Below are 23,237 nucleotides of genomic sequence, written 5' to 3'. Positions count from 1 at the left end.
AACTGCTAAACTGTCTTCCAAAGTAGCTGCACCATTTTGCACTCTCACTAGCAATGAGGTGCATTCTTCTTAAATTTAGGAAATTGTTCATCTCTTTACTAGGGAGCCTATTGTTTATTAGAGATTAAAAATGAGATTAAAAATGGGAGCTTGGGACCAAATTACTAAATTCAAGTCTCAGCTTCCTCATTTATTGGTTATGTCACCTCAGGCAGGCTACTCAACTTATCTGTGCCTTAGTTTCCTCTGTAGTAAAGAAGAAATAATAATAACTTAATAAAGATCATTTTAAGAATTAAGTGTTAGGTATAAAGCAGTCAGAACACTGCCTGGCACATAAAAACTATTAAATGATAGCTGATTTCACGTGTTCTCTGTTTCCTGATGGGGAATCATCCACATGTTGCCTTTTCATCCTCAGGCCTTTATATATATCTATCACTTTCTTCTATTTCATTCATGTTTTTCTTATGATTCACACAGCTTTAAAAAAATATCCTGCATACAACTGATTCACTTTACCACAGTATCAGTTCTGTTCTTCTCCAGTATGATTTTAATTATCTTCCTTCATTTTAAACATGCCTGCATGTGTTTTAAACCCCTTTCATCCAGTGTTTTTATTTCTACTTGTTTTCTCACAGCTTTCATTCGTTTCATTTAGGCCATGTCTTCTTACAACCTACTAAGAATTGTTTACTGAAATTTTCTATTTCTCACAGTAGGTCTTTTCTGAAATCTGCTTCTAGATATTGTTCCCCTTCCTTTGACTATAACTTTGTTCTTCATATACTCAATGTTGGAATTTTAAAATTCAGTGTTTTATCAGTTAACAGACTGGGTGATTTGACCTTAGCCCGACTATACAAATACGGAGACGCACAGAAGTAAAGTGCTCGGGCCACGTTTAAAAATATAGAAACCTACCTACTTCTGTTGGATTCTTTTCTGCCAAGGACACACCGACTGGCGTTGGGCTCCATTCGCAACTACATGCTGATTGAAGTAGGCAAATACAATGCACTACCGTAGGGCAAAACACGGTAAGACTACCTCACGGTTTAAAACGTGGGTCGCAACCTATTTTAGAGTCATGAAAACAATATAACGGGTTAGGACTAGAATTTTCTAAACAAAGGAACAGAACACTAAATACAATGCCGGGCAAGTAATGCATGCTTATTTACGTTTCTGAGTTATACTTGTAATATAAAAGTGTATTCTTACAATCAGTCCGGTCACAAAACCTTGAGAGCCACAGCTCTAACGAAGACTTCGACCTGAGACATTTAGGAACAAACTACTCGCGGGTAGAATTGCTCGATCCCGCTCTACGAGATCGCACACGTTGGCTGAGGCCTCTGGGAAATGGAGTTTAGCGTCGTGGAGCATTCTGGGAATCGTAGTCCTGCATGCCCTCGGAGCGCCGTTTACCGCTAGTAAGTGGGGGTGGGGTTCTCGTCTCACGACCGGAAGTGGCCGTTGAAGCCAGCTGTAGGCATGAAAAGAGGTTGGCCGAGGGAAAAGTCCAGCTGCTTCGGCTCCCTTCCCTAGGTTTGGTGATTGTCCCAGAGCTTCCGGACCCGGGATCGGAGTGTGAGAATCGCTCTAGAGGGAAGCCCAGGTATCACTATGGCAACCGGCAGCCCTCCGGCCGCGTGACGTCACCTCTCTCACTCTAGGCTAGGAGCGGCCTCTGCGGGAGGGAGCTGGGGAGAGTCCTCGAAGAGGGCGCCCCTCGCCTCCTTCAGTGTGGGGGCTGTTCCGCCCCGATCTCTGGGAGGGCTTTGTTCTTTTGTTCAGGCCTAGGAGGAAGGCCTAGAGCCGGGCCCCGCCCTGTTTGTCCACCTTCCAGCTTTTCTGCCCCGCAACAGGTGTGTCTTGAGCCTGCGGGGGTGTGAGCCCGCAAGTGTGCACTGAGGTAACCGTTCGAGTAAATGGGCGCCTCTAGCCGGATTCTAGGGTAGGCGCCAGGGTTTGTTTGTTTGTTTTTTTACATCTGCGGCCAAACCTGCGTACTCGATCTCCATTCTGTTTTTGTTCGGCGGCGGGAGTGCCACTAGCCTCTTTAATGCTCTCTCTGGGCATTTCTCTTTTCCAAGGATCTCTTGACCACTGTGCAAAACTCTTTTAAGGTGTGATTTTGTAACGGTTGCCGCTGACCCCATCTTGTGTCTTTTAGGGCAACCAACTTCAGCGTGTATAAGGGCTCAGACTCCTGCTGGACATCTGGGCTCCAGAAAGAGGACCCAGATACGCTGCTTGGGAAACCCTGGTGTCCAGATTCCAAGAGGAACGGGATGAGCGCCTGAGATGGAAGGTAGTAGGGATGACTTGGCGGGGGGGAGAGTGGGATAATGATAGCAAAAGAAACGTCCTGACCTGAGGATTAAATACTTGACAGAGCTGGAAGAGGTGAAAGAAGGGAGCCTTATGAGGATGGAGAAAAGAAACAATTACATCATAGGGAGAGACTTGGAGGAAAAGTTAATCCTGCCTGGCTTTGGGATTGGGGAATGAAAAGGAGTAATGATTCAGAATGTCTGTGATCCTCGCATGACTTGGATTTATTAAAAATTAGAATGATAATCATACAGTGAGAAAAAAATCTTGGTAGTCATCCCTTCAAGTGCAAGAATCAGTTCTGTAATACCCCTGGGTGTTGGCCATCTGTTAAGTCTGTGCCTTAACATCTGTTAAGTCTTTGGAGGTATTAAACTCCATTTTGAGTGCAGACCATTCCCTTGTTGGCTTTTTCTTTTTTTAGTTCCTTATATTAGGCAGAAGTGCCTTTCCTTGTAACTTCTGTGTTGATCTTAGTCCTCTTAGTCTTCCAAAGCAAGAGACTGCTCTCTGTTCAACACTGCCGTCCTTCAGATATGTGAATTCAGCTGTTTCCAACTCCTACTCACAAATTCTCTCTCTTTTCTGAGTAAAATAGCCTCAGTTCCTTTGATGGATCTCCATGTGATATATCTAGTGTGCGTGCTAGGTTGCTTCAGTTCTATCTAGACCTCTTCTCTAAAAACTCTACTGCATGACAGCATGCTTCTTAAAATGCATTGCCTAAGACTACACATAGTCATTTAGATATACTTTCAAAAACATGTTAAAGTGCAATGTACTATTTCTTTTGATTTGGCTATTTCTGCTGTTCAGTATCATCGTATTTGCTTTTTAAAAATCGGCGCTATTATGCTGTTAGTCCTAGATCTTTTTTTTGCATAAACTGCTGTTAACTAGATTTACATCATCCTTGTATAATAGAATTGCTTTTTATTCTCAGTGTCAGGACTTCATATTTATTTATTATGATTGTTCAATTTCTTTGGCCAAGTATTTTAGCTTGTCAGAGTAATCAGTAATTAATATTAAGTTGGTTTTTCAGTATTTTAACTGTTTTTTCCACCTTTACGGGTAAGGACAGAGCCCTGTGATAAGTCACTCTAGACTTCTTTCTATGCTGTCATTGTCTTTACATTCTTTAGGTATGACTGTGCAGTCATTTGGTTTAACCTAACTGCTATCATACAGTCCTTTTTCTTGGATCTGTTTAATATCACTAAAAATCTTAACATTATTTATATTATTTAGTTAGGTTTGAGCTATACCTTATATTTGTCCTCAGCTCTTTTTTTCTAAAGGTACAAAGAATCTCTGTTTTATTTCTTACAAATGTGTGTGTATCTACAGTTACCTCAAAACAAAGTTTAATGGAAAAATCAGTTGTCCTTCATTCTATTGTCAATGAACAATTGGAAATTGTAATAAAAATATGAATTCCATAGCCTCTAAAATATGAAACAAGAATAGAAACCAACAAAAACATGCAAGATCTGTACACTGAAAGCTGCAAAGCATTGCTGAGAAAATTTTTTTTCCAGCTTTATTGAGATATAATTGATCCTGACATTGTGTAAGTTTATGTTATCCAATGGGATGACTTGATCCACCTATGTACTGCAAAATGATTATCACAATAAGGTTAGTTAACCACATCTGCTGCTGCTGCTGCTGCTGAGTCGCTTCAGTTGTGTCCGACTCTGTGCGACCCCACAGACGGCAGCCTACTAGGCTCCCCCGTCCCTGGGATTCTCCAGGCAAGAACACTGGAGTGGGTTGCCATTTCCTTTTCCAGTGCATGAAAGTGAAAATCGAAAGTGAAGTTGCTCAGTCGTGCCCAACTCTTAGCAACACCATGGTCACCACATATATTTGCCTTTCTCTGTGTGTGTGTGAGAGATGAGGATATTTAAGATTTATTCTGTTAGCAACTTATAAGTGTATAATACAGTATTGTTAACTATAATTACCATGCTGTACATTAGATCATCACACCTTATTTGTAACTGAACATTTACACCCTTTATTCAAAATCTCCCTATATCCCCCATCCTCTAGCCCCTGGAAACCATCAATCTACTATTTCTTTCTGTGTTCTGCCTTGTTAGATTCCACTTATACGATCATGCAATATTCATTTTCCTCTTTCTTATTTCACTTAGCATAGTGCCCAGCATCCATGTTGTCCCAAATGACAGAATTTCCTTCCATTTTATGGCTGAATAGTATTGCATTATATATGTGTATATTCCCACTTTTAGTGGGAATGTATGTTAGTGTACCTACTGTAAAAAAACATACAGAGATCAGTTCCGTTCAGTTCAGTCACTCAGTCATGTCCAACTCTTTGCGACCCCATGAATTGCAGTACGCCAGGCCTCCTTGACCATCACCAACTCCCGGAGTTCACTCAAACTCACGTCCATCTAGTAGGTGATGCCATCCAGCCATCTCATTCTCTGTCATCCCCTTCTCCTCCTGCCCCCAATCCCTCCCAGCGTCAGAGTCTTTTCCAATGAGTCAACTCTTCTCATGAGGTGGACAAAGTATTGGAGCTTCAGCTTTAGCATCATTCCTTCCAAAGAACACCTAGGACTGATCTGCGTTGGAATGGACTGGTTGGATCTCCTTGCAGTCCAAGGGACTCTCAAGGGTCTTCTCCAACACCACAGTTCAAAAACATCAATTGTTCGGTGCTCAGCTTTCTTCACAGTCCAACTCTCACATCCCTACCTTACCACTGGGAAAACCACAGGCTTGAATAGATGGACATTTGTTGGCAAAGTAATGTCTCTGCTTTTGAATATGCTATCTAGATTGGTCATAACTTTCCTTCCAAGGAGTAAGTGTCTTTGAATTTCATGGCTGCAGTCACCATCTGCAGTGATTTTGGAACCCCCAAAAATAAAGTCTGACACTGTTTCCACTGTTTCCCCATCTATTTCCCATGAAGTGATGGGACCAGATGCCATGATCTTCGTTTTCTGAATGTTGAGCTTTAAACCAACTTTTTCACTCTCCTCTTTCACTTTCATCAAGAGGCTTTTTAGTTCCTCTTCACTTTCTGCCATAAGGGTGGTGTCATCTGCATATCTGAGGTTATTGATATTTCTCCTGGCAATGTTGATTCCAGCCTGTGCTTCTTCCAGCCCAGCATTTTTCATGATGTACTCTGCATATAAGTTAAATAAGCAGGGTGACAGTACACAGCCTTGACGTACTTTTCCTATTTGGAACCAGTCTGTTGTTCCATGTCCAGTTCTAACTGTTGCTTCCTGACCTGCATACAGGCTTCTCAAGAGGCAGGTCAGGTGGTCTGATATTCCCATCTCTCTCAGAATTTTCCACAGTTTATTGTGATCCACACAGTCAAAGGCTTTGGCATAGTCAATAAAGCAGAAATAGATGTTTTTCTGGAACTCTCTTGCTTTTTCCATGATCCAGCGGATGTTGGCAATTTGATCTCTGGTTCCTCTGCCTTTTCTAAAACCAGCTTGAACATCTGGAAGTTCACGGTTCACGTACTGCTGAAGCCTGGCTTGGAAAATTTTGAGCTTTACTTTACTAGCGTATGAGATGAGTGCAATTGTGCGGTAGTTTGAGCATTTTTTGGCATTGCCTTTCTTTGGGATTGGAATGAAAATTGACCTTTTCCAGTCCTGTGGCCACTGCTGAGTTTTCCAAATTTGCTGGCATGTTGAGTGGAGCACTTTCACAGCATCATCTTTCAAGATTTGCAATAACTCAACTAGAATTCCATCACCTCCACTAGCTTTGTTCATAGTGATGCTTTCTAAGGCCCACTTGACTTCACATTCCAAGATGTCTGGCTCTAGGTGAGTGATCACACCATCGTGATTGTCTTGGTCATGAAGATCTTTTTTATACAGTTCTGTGTATTCTTGCCCCCTCTTCTTAATATCTTCTGCTTCTGTTAGGTCCATACCATTTCTCTCCTTATCTTTGTATGAAATATTCCCTTGGCATCTCTAATTTTCTTGAAGAGATCTCTAGTCTTTCCCATTCTGTTGTTTTCCTCTATTTCTTTGCATTGATCACTGAGGAAGGCTTTCTTTTCTCTCCTGACTATTCTTTGGAACTCTGCATTCAGATGCTTATATCTTTCCTTTTCTCCTTTGCTTTTCACTTCTTTTCTTTTCACAGCTACTTGTATGGCCTCCCCAGACAACCATTTTGCTTTCTTGCATTTCTTTTCCATGGGGTTGGTCTTGATCCCTGTCTCCTGTACAATGTCATGAACCTCCGTCCATAGTTCATCAGGCACTCTGTCTATCAGATCTAGTCCCTTAAATCTATTTCTCACTTCCAATGTATAATCATAAGGGATTTGATTTAGATCATACGTGAATGGTCTAGCGGTTTTCCCTACTTTCTTCAATTTCAGTCTGAATTTGGCAATAAGGAGTTCATGATCTGAACCACAGTCAGCTCCCAGTTTTGTTTTTGCTGACTGTATAGAGCTTCTCCATCTTTGGCTGCAAAGAATATGATCATTCTGATTTAGGTGTTGACCATCTGGTGACGTCCATGTGTAGAGTCTTCTTTTGTGTTGTTGGAAGAGGGTGTTTGCTATTACCAGTGCTTTCTCTTGGCAAACTTCTATTAGCCTTTACCCTGCTTCATTCCGTATTCCAAGGCCAAATTTGCTTGTTACCCCAGGTGTTTCTTGACTTCCTACTTTTTCATTTGAGTCCCCTATAATGAAAAGGACATCTTTTTTGTGTGTTAGTTGTAAAAGGTCTTGTAGGTCTTCACAGAACCATTCAACTTCAGCTTCTTCAGCGTTACTGGTTGGGGCATAGATTTGGATTACTGTGATATTGAATGGTTTGCCTTGGAAACAAACAGAGATCATTCTTTCGTTTTTGAGATTGCATCCAAGTACTGCATTTCGGATTCTTCTGTTGACCATGATGGCTACTCTATTTCTTCTGAGGGATTCCTGCCCACAGTAGTAGATATAATGGTCATCTGAGTTAAATTCACCCATTCCAGTCCATTTTAGTTCGCTGATTCCTAGAATGTCAACATTCACTCTTGCCATCTCCTGTTTGACCACTTCCTATTTGCCTTGATTCATGGACCTAACATTCCAGGTTCCTATGCAATATTGCTCTTTACAGCATTGGATCTTGCTTCTATCACCAGTCACATCCACAGCTGGGCATTGTTTTTGCTTTGGCTCCATTTCTTCATTCTTTCTGGAGTTATTTCTCCACTGATCTCCAGTAGCATATTGGGCACCTACCGACCTGGGGAGTTCCTCTTTCAGTATCCTGTCATTTTGCCTTTTCATACTGTTCATGGGGTTCTCAAGGCAAGAATACTGAAGTGGTTTGCCATTTCCTTCTCCAGTGGACCACATTCTGTCAGACCTCTCCACCATGACCTGCCTGTCTTGGCTGGCCCCACACAGTATGGCTCACAGTTTCATTGAGTTTGACAAGGCTTTGGCCTGTGTGATTAGACTGACTAGTTTTCTGTGATTATGATCTCAGTGTGTCTGCCCTCTGATGCCCTCTCGCAACACCTACTGTCTTACTTGTGTTTCTCTTACCTTGGACATGGGGTATCTCTTCACGACTGCTCCAGCAAAGCGCAGCCACTACTCCTTACCTTGCACAAGGGGTATCTCCTCACTGCCGCCCTTCCTGACCTTGAACATGGAGTAGCTCCTCTCAACCCTCCTGCGTCCCCACAGCCACTGCTCCTTGGACGTGGGGTTGCTTTTCTCTGCCGCCTCCCCTGACTCGGGTGTTGGATAGCTCCTCCTGGCCGCCGCCCCTGACCTCGGACGTGGGGTAGCTCCTCTCTGCCGCCACCCCTGGCCTCAGACATGGGGTAGCTCCTCTAGGCCGCTCCTGCACCGTTGCAGCCTGGCACTCTTGGCTGCCGCCCCTGGCCTCGGATGTGGGGTAGCTCCTTTCGCTCGCTGCCCCTGGCCTTAGACTTGGGGTAGCTGTTGTTGGTGGTAGGGCTGGAATTTGAACCAATCCCCTGGTGGACCCAAGAAGCCTCACTGGAGGCACGAAGACCTCTGGACAGGAGGGTGGATGGCCCCTTTGCAGGCTCCCGAGGTAAGCGGTGTCCAATTTATAGTTTCCACACAGGCCTGGCCTCCCCAGGGCAGGCAGAGATTCCTTAAGAAATTAAAAATAGAACTACCATATAATCCAGCAATCCCATTTCTGGCTGTGTATCCAGAGGTAATGAAATCACTATCAAAGAGATATCTGCAACCCTGTATTCATTGCAGCATTATTTATACTAGTCAAGACATGAAAGCAACCTTAGTGCCCATCAGTGGATAAATGGATAAAGAAAATATGGTATATATTTATATTTCCATAGCGGCCCTGCCAATGTACATTCCCACCAACAGTGGACAAAGGTTCCTTTTTCTCCACATGCTCACCAACATTTATCTCTTGTCTTTGTGATAATATTCATTCTAACATCTCCGAGGTGATATCTCATTGTGGTTTTGATTTGCATTTCCCTGATGATTAGTGATATCAAGGACCTTTTCATATACATTGGCCATTTGTATGTCTTTGGAAAAATAACTATTAAGGTTCTCTGCCCATTTTTAAATTGGATCATTTGATTTTTTTTGGCTGTTGATTTGTTTGAGTTCCTTATATATTCTGGATACTGGCCACTTATTAGATACATGATTTGCAAATTTTCTACCATTCTATAGGTTGCCCTTTTATTTTACAAATTGTCTCTTTTGCTTTTTAGTTTGATGTTATCTCACTCTTTTTGGGGGGGGAGTTACATATCTGTGTACATTTCCTCTTACTGTTAAAAACTTCAATGAAAAAAATCTTCATTTCTTTTCCCTCAAGATTTCTTTTACAAAATTTCTTTTCCATTACTGGTCAAAATGAAGTCTGGAATAACAGTTGCTTTTATTGCTTCCTCTTCTTCTTGAGAATTGGACTTTCATGTCAGCCATTACTCTGAATAGACCTCCCGGAGCAAAGTTTGTTTTCATTTTGTTTATTGATGTTTAAGTTACTCCATTAAGTGCATGAATTTTGAGCATACCACTTGATTAATTTTTATATATTATATACAGTGTAACTACCACCCACACTAAGATATGGAATATTTCTATTGCCTGTCAGTCAGTAGCCCTCCAGAGGTAACCACTGTTCTAAGTTTTTTAATTTAATATACAGGCACACCTCAGAGATATTATGGGTTTAGTTCCAGCCACTGTAATAAATCATGTATTGAAATAAACTGAATCCCATGAGTTTCTTGGTTTCCTAGAGCATATAAAAAAGTTATGTTTATACTATATTTTTATCTAAGTGTACAAGAAGGACTATGTGTAAAACAATGTATATACCTAATCTAAAAAAAATAGGTAATTGCTAAAAAGTGCTAAACATCATCTGAACCTTTAGGAAGTTATAGTAGTAGCATGAAAAATTACTGGTCACAGATACCATAAATAATACAGTAATAACAAAGTTTGAAATATTGTTGAAAATTACCAAAATGTGACACACAGACATGAAGTGAGCAAATGTGTTGGAAAAAAATGGTGCTGATAGACTAGCTCAATATGGGATTGCCACAGGCCTTCAATTTGTAGAAAGAAAAATTTTAAAAACCCAGTGTCTAAGAAGTGCATATAAAGTGAAGCACAATAAAGTGAGGTATGCCTGCAAATGTACTCATATAGTATGTATTCTTTTGTGTTTGTCTTATTTTGCTCAATATTGTTTATGAGATATATCCATGTTGTTAGGTAAAGCATCCTTTTATATTTTGGAATACTATTCTATTGTATGAATATACCACAGTTTATCCATTCTGCTGAAAGCCATTTGGATTCTTTCTGATTGGGGCATATAATAAATAAACCTTCTATGAACAATTTTGTACAAGTCTTTTGGTGGATATAACCCCTCATTTCTCTGGGTGTATGCATAGGAGTGGAATTGTGGAGTCATAGGGCAGGTATATGTATATCTTTCATATATACTGCCAAACAGTTTTTCTTATGATTGGTAAATATTTATGCCCACAGCAATGTACAGAAGTTCTAATCTCTGTATTCTTGCCAGTAGTTAGTACTGACCATATCTATTGAATTTTAGACACTCTGGTGGGTAGGCAATGTAGCTAAGTATATGTCATTGTGATATTTAATTTGTATTAATAGCAAAGTTTCAAAGGGTGAGGGGGAAGACTTTGGAAAGTAATCTGATTGTTAATTTTATATGTAGCAGAGAATATGTATGTCTATAAGGGGAATGTATCCATTCTTCACCAAACTCCCATCCAGACTGCCACAGTGGATACATGTTAAAAGGATGTTAAAGGGAAATTCCCTTTATACATGTACATTGTCAGAAGGCAGCAGAAATATTTTGCCTCACTTAATGAAGAATATGGATTAAGTTGTGTGATGAAAGTGACTGTGAGTATGTAGAGGCAAAATTGAATCTTAAAGTAATTCTTTACTTCCTAAGTCTACTGATGAAAGCACCAGGGTCCTAGTCAGCAGTTACCTTGTGTTTTTTATTTTTTGTTTTTAGAATGAAATGGTATAGTTCCTGCCGTTTTCATATAGAGAAAATAAGTGGATTTTACAGCTAACTTGGACAGGATTGATTGTAGTTTCTTTTCCCTCCGCTAGATCTGTCTGCTTCAGAGTCTGCCCTTTTCCAAGGGGGACATACTTTACTCCCATCAGCTAGTTTTCAGGTAAGTTGAGATTTCCTTTACATTTCAGTCCTTAGAAAGGACTTGTGTATTCTTTTGGTGTGATGTGTGTTTATCTAAGAACCAATGTTGGCAATTCATTCTGGGCTCCCATTTGCCAACCACTTTCTTCCTAACTCTGCCTCTCCAGCTTGACTAATATATTCATCACTTACTTCTTGCTTACATTGTGCCATGTGCCAGCGATGAGAGAGCAAAACTTGATATTTTACCTGAATAGACCAAATGACTGACCATGGAAAATGGAGTCTATGTAGTCTAGAGGGTTTAGGAGAGTTTGTGCAGTTCTCATTGCTTCTTTCTTGTGTAACTCCCTTCCATATAGTACTCTGTCCTGTGAACTCTAGTCACCTTGACTTCCTCAAACTCAGCATTATCTTTTCAGTTCAGAGAATCTGCAGGGTGGCTCTTGAATTCCCCTTCCCTGCACCCCTGCCTGGAAACTCTCAAAGCAGTAAGCTGGAGCAGTTGTAGGGCTCACTTCATTTGTTTCCTGATTCATGGAGATCACTGTTCTTTGTTATCTGAGATTCAGTGCCTTGGAAACTTGTTTCATACATTTTGTCTGAAATTTTTTGGTTATTTAATGCAGGAGGGTAAATCCAATCCTGTTAATCCCATCAGGGCCACAGCTTGGTCTTTTTGAAGTTTGGCTTTGCACTGTAAACTTTGCTAGAGCTGATCTAGTGTAGTCTTACTACTGGGCTGGGTTTTCAGGGTCCCTATGACCACCATTTACTTCAGTGATTTGCTAGGATGATTCATCCCCTCCAGCAGCATAACTCAGGAATAGAGATCATGACCACAAAGGGTACACAGGACTAGAAGGAAAGATACTTATAAGGCTCCGAAGAAATCTGGCTGTACTTTCTCTCTTGCTGTTGTCCACAGAGACATGAGAAATGTCTCTTATCGAGGAAGTCTGCTTGAGTCTCTCAGTCCAGAGTTCTTAAAAGGGAGCTGATCACATCAGTGTGTGCTCCCTTGTGGCTGTTAACTAGTCGTGGTGCAGGCCTCAAACTGGGCACCACATGTGCATCATAAATCTTCACATATACTTTAAACAATGCTGACAGTCTGGTACATCCTGCCCCAGTATTCCAGGCACACAATAACTTCGTCAGTCATTGACTATATAAACATGCATTTTCAGAGCTTATTTAAGGTTCAGAAACATGGATTCAAGTGTCCCTGGAAATTAGCAAAGATAGAGCAAACCGGACTTGCTGCTTTAACTCTTGCCTCACAGGCTAAACTAGTCCTGCTCCTCAGGTGCACTGGGACTGTGGGAGCTGGTTGCTCATATCATCTGAACTCTGGGTTCAGTTATGTCACGTTGTTAACTTGTTATTGCCTGTGAAGATTGTATTCACACCAGGTTTTTGGAGCTCCTCCTCTGTGCATCTCCCTTGTCTCTAGTATCTATCCTTCAAATCCCCTGCCTTTGTAATTCTGAGCTGCCATCTGTGTCTCTTTAGTTCAGGAAGACCACTGTGCCTTGCTCAGGTTCTGCTCCCTGCTCTGCAGTCTGGAGATGCCTCCAGGCAGGAATCTGAAGGATCAGTGGAGCTTGTGTGATTTTCTCCCTTTTCTCAGAGATCACAGTTCTGTTCTGTCTGCTGTTCAAAGTATTAAAACCCTTGTTTCAGTTATATTGTGGAGTTTTACAGTTGTTTATACTGGGAAAGCTAGTCCAGTTGCTCTGTCATGGTTATAAGTCCCAATAATTTATCTGTTTTAAAACAGAATTAACTGTTTTGCTCAGGAGGTTCCCCTGCATTGCCTCTGAGTCCCACTAGAATTGCACTGATAATATTGGGTAGTATATTCTTTTAGCTTTTTCTCTGTGCATTAACATACAAACTTTCCTATTCATAAAAATAAAAATGGCATAATACCATGTATGCCATTTTTAGTATGACATACATTTCCTAATCAGTGCATATAGAGACACTTTATTTTTTGATACACTTTATTTTTAAAATGTCTACATGAATTGCTTTGGTATGGATGTACCATGTATTCTTTAACCTCTGTCCTATTAACAGACATCTAAGTTTACTTTTTTCCTCACAAACAATGTTGCAAGGATATTTTTACATGTTTTTGCATCCCAGGATGTTTCTAGAGAATAAATTCCTACAGGCTAAAAACTTGGCTTGAATGATATATGCATTTAAAGTCTTGATAGATCCTGGCAGACTGCCCCTGTGTAGATTGCATTAGGGTTCTGTTCCCACCATAATACACATGAGCACTTTCAGCCGTGTTCCCTAATCTGATACCTCATTGTTTTATTATGTTTTTCTTGTAATGGAGCATATTTTCATGGTTTTAATGCCATAGATGAATTGCCTGTGTTGGTTGTTGGCTTTGTTGTTGTTGTTGTTATTGTTGTAGGTTGTTCATCTTTCATCCATTTTGCTATTTGCAGGAGCTCAGAATGTTGCATTTTGTTTATGGTTTTTTACAGAAGCTTTACATTTTATGTAGTTTTATCTGTCAATCTCTCTCATAATTTTTGCCTTCCATATATCAAGCTTATGAAAGTATTTTTATGTCTTTTATTCTATTATCTTATTTTTGCTTTTTCTTTAAAATTTAATGTCCAATCCAGCAGATATTTTTGTGATGCCATGAAGTAGGGAACTCACTTTATTTTTTTCTCAAATAGACAGTTATTTGTTATGACACCATGTAGTGACTAATCCACCTTCTCAAAGCTAATTTGAAAGTTACTTAATCCCATTTAGTTCTTATAAACAAAGCTGTATTTTTGGGTTGTCTGTTTTCCATTGAGTTTTATTCCATACTAGACCAGTATATTTTATCTTTCAGTGTACTTTACTATGTTATTTAGTATATTTTGAAATGTGGTAGAGTAAGTCTCCTCCCCAGATTCTTTCAAACACATTTTTGGCTGTTCTTGCACTTATAGTAGTAAAACGTATTATTGATGTTATCAAGGTTTACTCTTGATACTTGAGATATCTTGAAACACAGAGATGATGATGATGATAATTATGAAGATCAATACAACAGCAGTCAACGTTGACTGAGCACTTGATAGACCCTAAATTAAGCATTTGATAGCAAATATTTCCTATTTAATTCTTACAGTAATCCCATGAGTCAGGTTCTGTTTTTATATTCATTTTGCAAAGGAGGAATTATCAAAATCATTTTTCAGATCGCCCCGAACTTCCCTTACTTCTATCAGTACAGCTAAATTTGCCCCTTTCCGAGGTAAATGCTTTATGGCTAAGCAGAAATATGTCTGGTCTTCCAGGAATCAGTGACCTTCAAGGATGTGATAGTGGACTTTACCCAGGAAGAATGGAAACAGCTGGATCCCGTACAGAGGGGTTTATTCAGGGATGTGACATTGGAGAATTATACACATCTGGTCTCTATAGGTAAGGGGATGACTTTTCTGAGTTAATATCTGGAGGTGTGGAGGAGGAGCGAACTCATGTACTTAGGTGAGTTTTTTCCTTTCAGTTAAGGAACCAAAGACTTCTAAAATTCAAAAGGTTTTGAAAAGGTTTCTACTCTCTAGTAGGCTTCCTTCATAGCTCAGTGGGTAAAGAATCTGCCTACAATGCGGGACACCTGGGTTTGATCCCTGAGTTGGGAAGATCCCCTGGAGAAGGGAAAGGCTACCCACTCCAGTATTCTGGCCTGGAGAATTCCATTGATTGTATAGTCCATGGGGTCACAAAGAGCTGGACACGACTGAGTGGTTTTCACTTTCACTCTAGTAAGTAGAAGGACAAACTAATAATTTTTCTAAACCGAGATCAGTTCCCAAGTTATACCACATTTTGGAATGTATAACATCGAAGCTTTGTATATGTTTTACTTCCATCTGATTTGTCCACCTCTCCTTTCCTCTAAAGACAAAGCAATGAGAATGAACTCTGAGAAGGCACTTTTCTCTCACTGCAGAAAGGTAACTTTTTTTTAAATTCCAATGAATAGGACTCCAAGTTTCCAAACCTGATGTGATTTCCCAGTTAGAGCAAGGGACAGAGCCGTGGATTGTGGAGCCCAGCATCCCAGTAGGGACCCTTGGAGGTAAGTAGTGGGTACCCGGCAGATGAATGTTATTAACTCTGACCACCAGCCTGATGAGAGTATTTTGCATCTGAAATGTAGATGTACTTGCTTCTCCTTAAAGTGTCTGTGTGGAGAATGGGAAGGCATTTGTACTCTCTTATGTGTTGTCAAAACACTAAATGTCTCAACATGTGAATACATATACATTTTTATGCTCCTTTCAAAGGACTTGTCCTTCCTGCTCTTTTCTAAAAGCAACTTCTTGACATGGAATCTGGATTCTATCCTTTCCCAACCTCCTTGGGACCCAATTCTTATAATTATTAGTACTTTTTAGTCCTTACAGTTTTCTTTTTGGATCTCTAGGCTCCATCCCCAGAACCTTCAAACAGAAATAGGTACCTAAATTCCAGATACTTTTACTCAACACTGTTAATCTATCTGGCCACCATCCAGACTGCCTTTTTGCTTTCCCAACCAAACTCTGCAAAAGTGAGTTCCATACCTGTAGACATCATTTTTTTTTTCATACCTAGTCCTGCCTTAATCTCATTGTTTAGCTTCTTATCCTACATAGTATTGTCCTGTCCTTGACATTATGAATAACTTTCTTCTAAACCTTGATTCTTAAATTGCACAGAGAGACCTCTTCAAAGATCTGACCCTGAAAAAATATAGAAACTAAGGCATTTTAGGTAAGGACTATATCTTTAAAAGTAATGAGGTAGGGATGGGGGTCCTTTTTTATGGGGAGAAAAAAAGCATGCAGTATTCAAAGTTGGGAAGTACTGAATTAGCTACATTTTAGCAGGTTTCATTCTCTTTTTTTTTTTTGGCTGTGCAGGGCCTTTGTTGCAGACTACAGGTTTCCCATTGTGGTGTTGACTTGTGGACTCTGGAGCATGGGCTCAGCAGTTGTGTCACATGGGCTTACTTGGTTCATGGCATGTGGGATCTTCCCAGACCAGGGAGCCAACCCATGTCCCCTGTATTAGCAGGTGGATTCTTATCCATTGTGCCACCAGGGAAGTCCTTTAGTAGGTTTCTTATTAGAGAACCACTCAGAGATTTTTCTTTTTACATAGTCGAGAATTATGAATTTCTAAGAGTTGGATAGAATATAACATTTCTCTCCCCCATCCTCCTAACCATGATTCTGGTTTGTTTGGTTTTTTAATACTGCACCTTTAAAATCTTTCTTTTAAAAGATGGTTTCATGGAACACAATTTGAAAAACTAATTTTTAAAAAATAAGAGCTTTATTAACTTGTGTTTACAGTTTGTTAACTTTTGGAAAGTTACAATGAGGTGGCCACTGGCCCAAGCCCTTGTCTGCATCATTTTCCTGTCCTCTTTATTACCATTTTCTCTAGGCTGTCTTGGTGACTTGGCCCCTGACAGATTGTGAGATATATATATATATAATTAATTTATTTATTTATTTACTTATCTGTCTATCTATCTATCTATCTATCTATCTATCTATCTATCTATCTATACATATTCTGTCTTACTAGTCTACCTTGTTCTTTTGCAGCCTGAATGTCAGCACCCTCTAGTATCTCTCCACACACAGGGTGTCGGAATATACTGTGGGCATTGCCATTACTTTGCATACTGTATAGTAAAGTGAAAATTGCTTCCTGCAGTAGGAGTGGTACTGTTCAGTCTGGCCTCCTAGAGTTTTCTCCAATCTTTCATTCATAAACCCACTCCTGATACTCTGGTTACTCTCTTGGTTAGTGCATGGACAGTATGACAATGTGGATAATATTGGTTAGTCTGTTGCATGTTTATTGCTTTCATCTGGAACTCCAACCTGGCTCAAGATCAGCCACTTCTACACTCTTTTTGCCTTTAACAGCATATGACTCCATGGTCTCCATATCCTTCCCTGTGAAGTACTTCCAGGAGATATTTTTTATGGTTATCTGCTGTACAAGTAATAGTTCCCTTGTGGCTCAGCTCGTAAAGAATCCACCTGGAATGTGGGAGAACTAGGTTTGATCCCTGGGTTGGGAGGATCCCCCAGAGAAGGGAAAGGCTGCCCACTTCAGTATTCTGGCCAGGAGAATTCCTTCAGTCCATGGGGTTGCAAAGAGTCAGACATGACTGAGTGCCTTTCACTCACTATACAAGTATATCCTTAGTGTCAGTTTTGTTGTGGAAAACATATCCATTTTTTATATTGATTATTTGTTCCCCCCAAACTTGTTTTGCATTAATCTTCCTGTCCCTGCTGGAGAAATATTGCTGTTAGGAGGCTGCCTGCCCTTCTGCATGCTGATAGGTGCTACACCATTACTCATGGTTCCAGGTATGGAGGGGATGGTAGGCAGCTCTGGCTCCCTGCCCTGCTCCTCATGCTTGCAGTGATAATGGTGATGATCACAGCTGGGCTGGCAACACAGGTGATTCAGGGTTTGCTGGGGGTCTGCTGTACCTTCCTGTTACCAGTGGAACCAAAGAAATGCTGTTTTAAATACAGCCTTTTTTTCTTTACTAAATCTGCCAACATTGACTACCCTGTCATCTTTCTTGTTTTGGCACAAGACAAACTGTCCCACAGTAGAAAGCAGAATAGTGTAACTCTACTTCCTGGTTATGTACTTTTCTGGTTTCTTATATTCTTTTGCTTGTTTGCCGAAAACTGCTTTCTTTCTTTGGTATATTTTATTCATCCATTACACTAAACACACTCAAGAATCTTTCCTTATCGCTGCTCTTTTTTCACATACATTCTTACATCTTTAGCTATTCTTTTCCTTCCTCTTTTGAGCGGATAGTTTCTATCCTATATTTGAACATTTTAGTTATTCCGCTACTTTTGGCATCTTCCATCCCCTCAAACACCATTATAGTCTAGTCCTCCTTTTCTCTTCCTAATTCTCAAAATGCCTAGGGTTGACTTTGTCATCTTCCTCCACCTAAATTATTTTCTTTACTATTTACAACTTTCTCATTTCTAGCAGTGATACAGCTACCCCTGCAGTTTTCTAGGCTATAAACCATGGAGCCCAAGTCATATCTTCTGTTTGTCTTATCTTGAAATCACGGTTTTAGATTTTTATTTTGTTGTTCAGTGGCAAGGAATCCCTGTTCAGACTGCCCTTTTTAGATCCAGTCCATCTTGTCTCCTTAGCTATGTCTGTGGTCACTTTCTAAATTTACTGTCACCTTAAGTGAAGTTCCCTTCCTGGTAGAGATTATCTGTGAAATTAAATTAGGCAGTCTCTTGCTGCTCTCATATTTTATTTATCATTCTCCTTACCTCTTTCCAAATGTCTCCGCAAATAACAGGGCTGTATTTGAAAGTTCTCAGAATTCCCTGAGGGCTTTGTTTTTAGTTTCATTAGGTCATCCCCACAGAAACACTTTTGTTTTTGTATTTGTTTTTTTTTCCCCCTCAATTCAGAGAATGCTGACATTTTCTTTTTCTTTCAGACTGGGTGACAAGACCAGAAAATAGCATAACAGCCTCAGAGCTGGACATTTCTGGAGAAGAGCCATCTCCAGGGGCAGTAGCAGAAAAGCACAAAAGGGATGATCCTTGGAGCACCAACTTCTTAGAAACTTGTGAATCCAAAGGCAGTCCAGAGAGGCAGCAGGCAAACGAACAGACACTGCCAAGGGAAATAAAAATAACTGAAAAGACCATACCAACTTTGGAGAGAGCACATGTAAATAATGACTTTGAAAAAAGCATCAACGTGAGTTTAGACCTTTTAACACACAAAGAAATATCTCCAAAACAGACCTCTACTAAAACAAGTGTCAAACAGAATTTAAACCCAGTTAAAAAAGAGAAGTCTTGTAAGTGCAATGAATGTGGGAAAGCTTTTACTTATTGTTCAGCTCTTATTCGCCATCAGAGAACGCATACTGGAGAAAAACCCTACAAATGTAATGAATGTGAAAAAGCCTTCAGCCGGAGCGAAAACCTTATAAACCATCAAAGAATTCACACTGGAGATAAACCATATAAATGTGATCAGTGTGGGAAAGGCTTCATTGAGGGTCCATCTCTTACTCAACATCAAAGAATTCACACTGGAGAAAAACCCTATAAGTGTGATGAATGTGGGAAAGCTTTTAGTCAGAGAACCCACCTTGTTCAGCATCAGAGAATACACACTGGTGAGAAACCATATACTTGTAATGAGTGTGGAAAAGCCTTTAGCCAGAGAGGCCACTTCATGGAACATCAGAAAATCCATACAGGAGAAAAACCTTTTAAATGCGACGAATGTGATAAAACATTTACCAGGAGCACACACCTTACTCAACATCAAAAAATCCATACCGGAGAGAAAACCTATAAATGTAATGAATGTGGGAAGGCTTTCAATGGACCCTCAACGTTTATTCGTCATCATATGATTCATACTGGGGAAAAACCATATGAGTGCAATGAATGTGGTAAAGCCTTCAGTCAGCACTCAAACCTCACTCAGCATCAGAAAACACATACTGGGGAGAAACCTTATGATTGTGCTGAGTGTGGGAAATCCTTTAGTTACTGGTCATCCCTTGCTCAACATCTCAAAATTCATACTGGAGAAAAACCTTACAAATGCAATGAATGTGGAAAGGCCTTCAGTTACTGCTCATCCCTTACTCAACATCGGAGAATTCACACCAGAGAAAAGCCTTTTGAATGCAGTGAATGTGGAAAGGCTTTCAGTTATCTCTCAAACCTTAATCAACATCAGAAAACTCATACCCAAGAGAAAGCTTATGAATGTAAGGAATGTGGGAAGGCCTTTATTCGAAGTTCATCTCTTGCTAAACATGAAAGGATTCATACTGGTGAGAAACCCTATCAGTGTCATGAATGTGGGAAAACCTTCAGTTACGGCTCATCCCTTATTCAGCATAGGAAAATACATACTGGAGAAAGACCTTACAAGTGTAATGAATGTGGGCGAGCCTTCAACCAGAACATACACCTTACACAGCATAAGAGAATTCACACCGGAGCAAAGCCTTATGAGTGTGCTGAGTGTGGCAAAGCCTTTCGACATTGTTCATCTCTTGCTCAACATCAAAAAACACACACAGAAGAAAAACCCTACCATTGTAATAAGTGTGAAAAGGCCTTTAGCCAGAGCTCCCATCTGGCTCAGCATCAACAAATTCACACTGGAGAGAAGCCCTATAAGTGCAATGAATGTGACAAAACCTTTAGCCGGAGCACTCATCTGACTGAACATCAGAATACTCATACTGGAGAGAAACCTTACAACTGTAATGAATGCAGGAAGACTTTCAGCCAGAGCACTTACCTCATTCAGCATCAGAGGATTCATTCAGCAGAGAAGCCTTTTGGATGCAATGATTGTGGAAAAGCCTTCAGATACCGTTCTGCTCTCAACAAACATCAGAGACTGCACCCTGGCATATGACTCTTCTAGGATCATCCTAAACATAGGGGATGCATTTATTCGGGGATACATTTACTCTGGTTTGTCCTTTTGTTCAACACAGAAGAATCAGGCTGGATTGAGAAACTGCCGAAAATACTTTTACTTTTCACTGTTGTGCTGTGGAATGGAAAGTGCATTGGGCTGAAATAATCCGATTATGTTGTTAAGCAATTTGTGACATTGGCAAATTCAGCCATTTTAAGCTTCAGTTTCCTCTGTGAACCGAGGGATTTGGAGTAGGTCATTTCAAAGGCCATTTATTCAGTTTTGTATGTTCACAATATATTCTTGAATAGGATTATTATACATCAGCATTTTGCTGTTTTGCATCTAAAGTATATGTATTTATGCATGTTTTGCTAGTAGAAAGCATTTATGTTTCAGCAAGTAGACTGGAGGTCTGTTATGCTCCTGTTCTAACACATTCAAATTCTTGAAGTAACTGGTTCCTAATAAAAAGAATTGTAAAATACCCTCAAATTAACAATTCAGGAGCATATAAGGGCTCACTTAAGTCAGTACAGGTGTTAAACCTTCCTATTATTTCTCTTCTAGTATGTTTTAACGTTCTAGAAGTTTATCACAACTACATAGACCCTCTACAACAGCTTACACCTGTGCTATTTAACCCTAGTTACATAGTGAAATCACTTCAGTAACTTACTAAAATTCTATTGCCAAGACTCCCACCCCCAGTGACTGATTGGCTCAGGGAGTAGGGTCCAGGCTTCAGTATCTTTTTTAAACTCCTAATATGTACCCTAGGGGAAAAAAAAACCTGGATTAGATTTCAGTACTCACTTTCTTAGTACCTCCTTGTAGCTACTCCTAGAAGCTCACAGGTAGCTATTGCATATACATAATGTAATTTTGACTGTTAGTTTGTTTTGTAAATTGATTTCTCAAACTTTGAGAGGTAAGGTCAATTTGTTTGCTTACCAAAGTGCAGAAATTAAATGGCTGTATAAAATAATAGTCATTTTATTTGCTTTTCCTTGGCCACCTGATATAAGCAGATGACAGTGAATGACACCCCTGAAGATGCATGGCCCATAGGCTGCATGGCCATTTGTGACAACCCTGATCAAAATAACATTTGAGCTAGAAATAAATGTGAGTTTAGCCATAAAGAGATTGGCCCTCATATTTTCTCCAGATACAGTCTGATTACGTGGTCAGCTCTGTTAGGAGCAATTGACAGCTTCCTAGCCTGGCCTTGAGAATGGGGAGGTCTGAGAACAAAAGGTAGCACTGAAATTGATCGTTATTTATATAAAGGGGTTCCAGACTCTTCCCACAAAGGAGGTTTGGGGGAGTGAGTGCTATAGCTCACTTCAAGTGAAAAAAATCCAGTTATTTTTGCTTATATAATGCCAGTGACCTGCATCAGATTTTTGTCACCTCCTTAAATGAAGATGCCAGCAGTGAAGAACAGAAATCAGGAAATAAAGTAGCCATGTAAATCTCGGGACTTTTTTCTGTTGTTGTTTTGAAACATCCTTGAAGAAATGTCATCTTGGTATTTCTTAATTTCTCAAGGCTTCCCTTATATAGGAATTTTGCTTATCCTGCAGCAGAGAGGTAGACCCTGGCAGAGAGGAATGGATCTCAGGTTATAGGATACACTTTGGTTGGAACCTGAGCCACTCCCACAGCATGAGGAAATGAAGTTTCTATATCCAGGTGAAGGGTCCTCCTGTTTCAAAGGAGATCCCCAAATAGAAAATACCAGAGTTTGTCTGGAATGAACAAGAAGACTCTTGTTCTTTTGCCACACTGATTCCCATATGAGGGAACAGTTTATTTGGGAATTTCTCACTAACCTTGGAAGATCTTACTTTGTTCCATTAATTTGATCTCTTCATATATAACGGTCAGGTCATACCCAGAGCACTGGGAATGTGTGATCACTGCCTAACTTAATTCTTCTTTTATTAAAAACAAGTCTGATCTTTCATGCCTTTATATTCTCAGACTGGATGTGTACTAACCACTCCCAGATAATGCAGGCCTGGAGAAGGGATAGGCAGTGTGGTTCCAGAACTTACCACCATCTCACAACTCTGCTAGCTATCCCAGTTTTCCCAAACTGGGTGAATTGGCCATTGCTGCTGTTTCTCAGAGATACTAATCTACTTATACACTGTGGTTAACTAAGGTTTGGTCCTTTGTCACCTGATGTCCCTTAGCCATCTGCTAAACCTTCCCTCCTTACTCCTATTTTAAGAGCAGAGTAATTTTAAGTTTCAAACTTTTTTCTTAATTTTGTCATTTATATGCCATAAACACCAACTATAACACTAACATTACTTCCTTAACATCATACGCAAAAGAGTAGAGCAAAATTAAAATCTAAAGGGGAGATTTTGAAGTTAGAAGTCATAATTTCTTTCTTGAAGTTATAATTAGTCCAAAAAAGGAGCAGAAGGATTCAGCTTATCTTAGAGGCTTCACAGCCACTGAAGCTGTTCAAAAATAAAAGGATCTCTGAAATAACTAAAAAAGCCAGATAGTTTTTTATGAAGCAAAGGATTCCCTATTATTTACCCAAAAAATCTAATACTAACTTCCATATGTATCTTTGGATGTCTTAGTGTCCTAGGTTGAGCCTTTAGACACTAGATGCAATGAGCTTCAGTATAC

At 40.0% G+C, this 23,237-nt stretch overlaps 1 protein-coding gene across 1 annotated transcript; it reads left to right on the top strand.

Moving 5' to 3' along the window:
• Positions 1-1,396: 1,396 nt before the first annotated feature.
• On the top strand, positions 1,397-21,567 carry ZNF184 (zinc finger protein 184). Its single transcript, XM_040249967.1, has 6 exons — positions 1,397-1,624; positions 2,183-2,320; positions 11,024-11,091; positions 14,399-14,525; positions 15,091-15,186; positions 18,613-21,567. Exons 2-6 carry the CDS (start codon positions 2,314-2,316, stop codon positions 20,571-20,573), a joined length of 2,259 nt encoding a protein of 752 aa, XP_040105901.1. The 5' UTR covers positions 1,397-1,624; positions 2,183-2,313; the 3' UTR covers positions 20,574-21,567.
• Positions 21,568-23,237: the final 1,670 nt, after the last annotated feature.

This window comes from Oryx dammah, unplaced genomic scaffold (assembly GCF_014754425.2).
Source record: "Oryx dammah isolate SB20612 unplaced genomic scaffold, SCBI_Odam_1.1 HiC_scaffold_11, whole genome shotgun sequence".
Lineage (NCBI taxonomy): Eukaryota > Metazoa > Chordata > Mammalia > Artiodactyla > Bovidae > Oryx > Oryx dammah.
This window is presented reverse-complemented; position numbering and strand designations above follow the sequence as displayed.

Coding starts and splice junctions, on each gene's coding strand:
- ZNF184 (XM_040249967.1), top strand. Junction 11,092..14,398: donor TCCCATCAGCTAGTTTTCAG/GTAAGTTGAGAT, acceptor CTGGTCTTCCAG/GAATCAGTGACCTTCAAGGA. Junction 14,526..15,090: donor TACACATCTGGTCTCTATAG/GTAAGGGGATGA, acceptor TCCAATGAATAG/GACTCCAAGTTTCCAAACCT.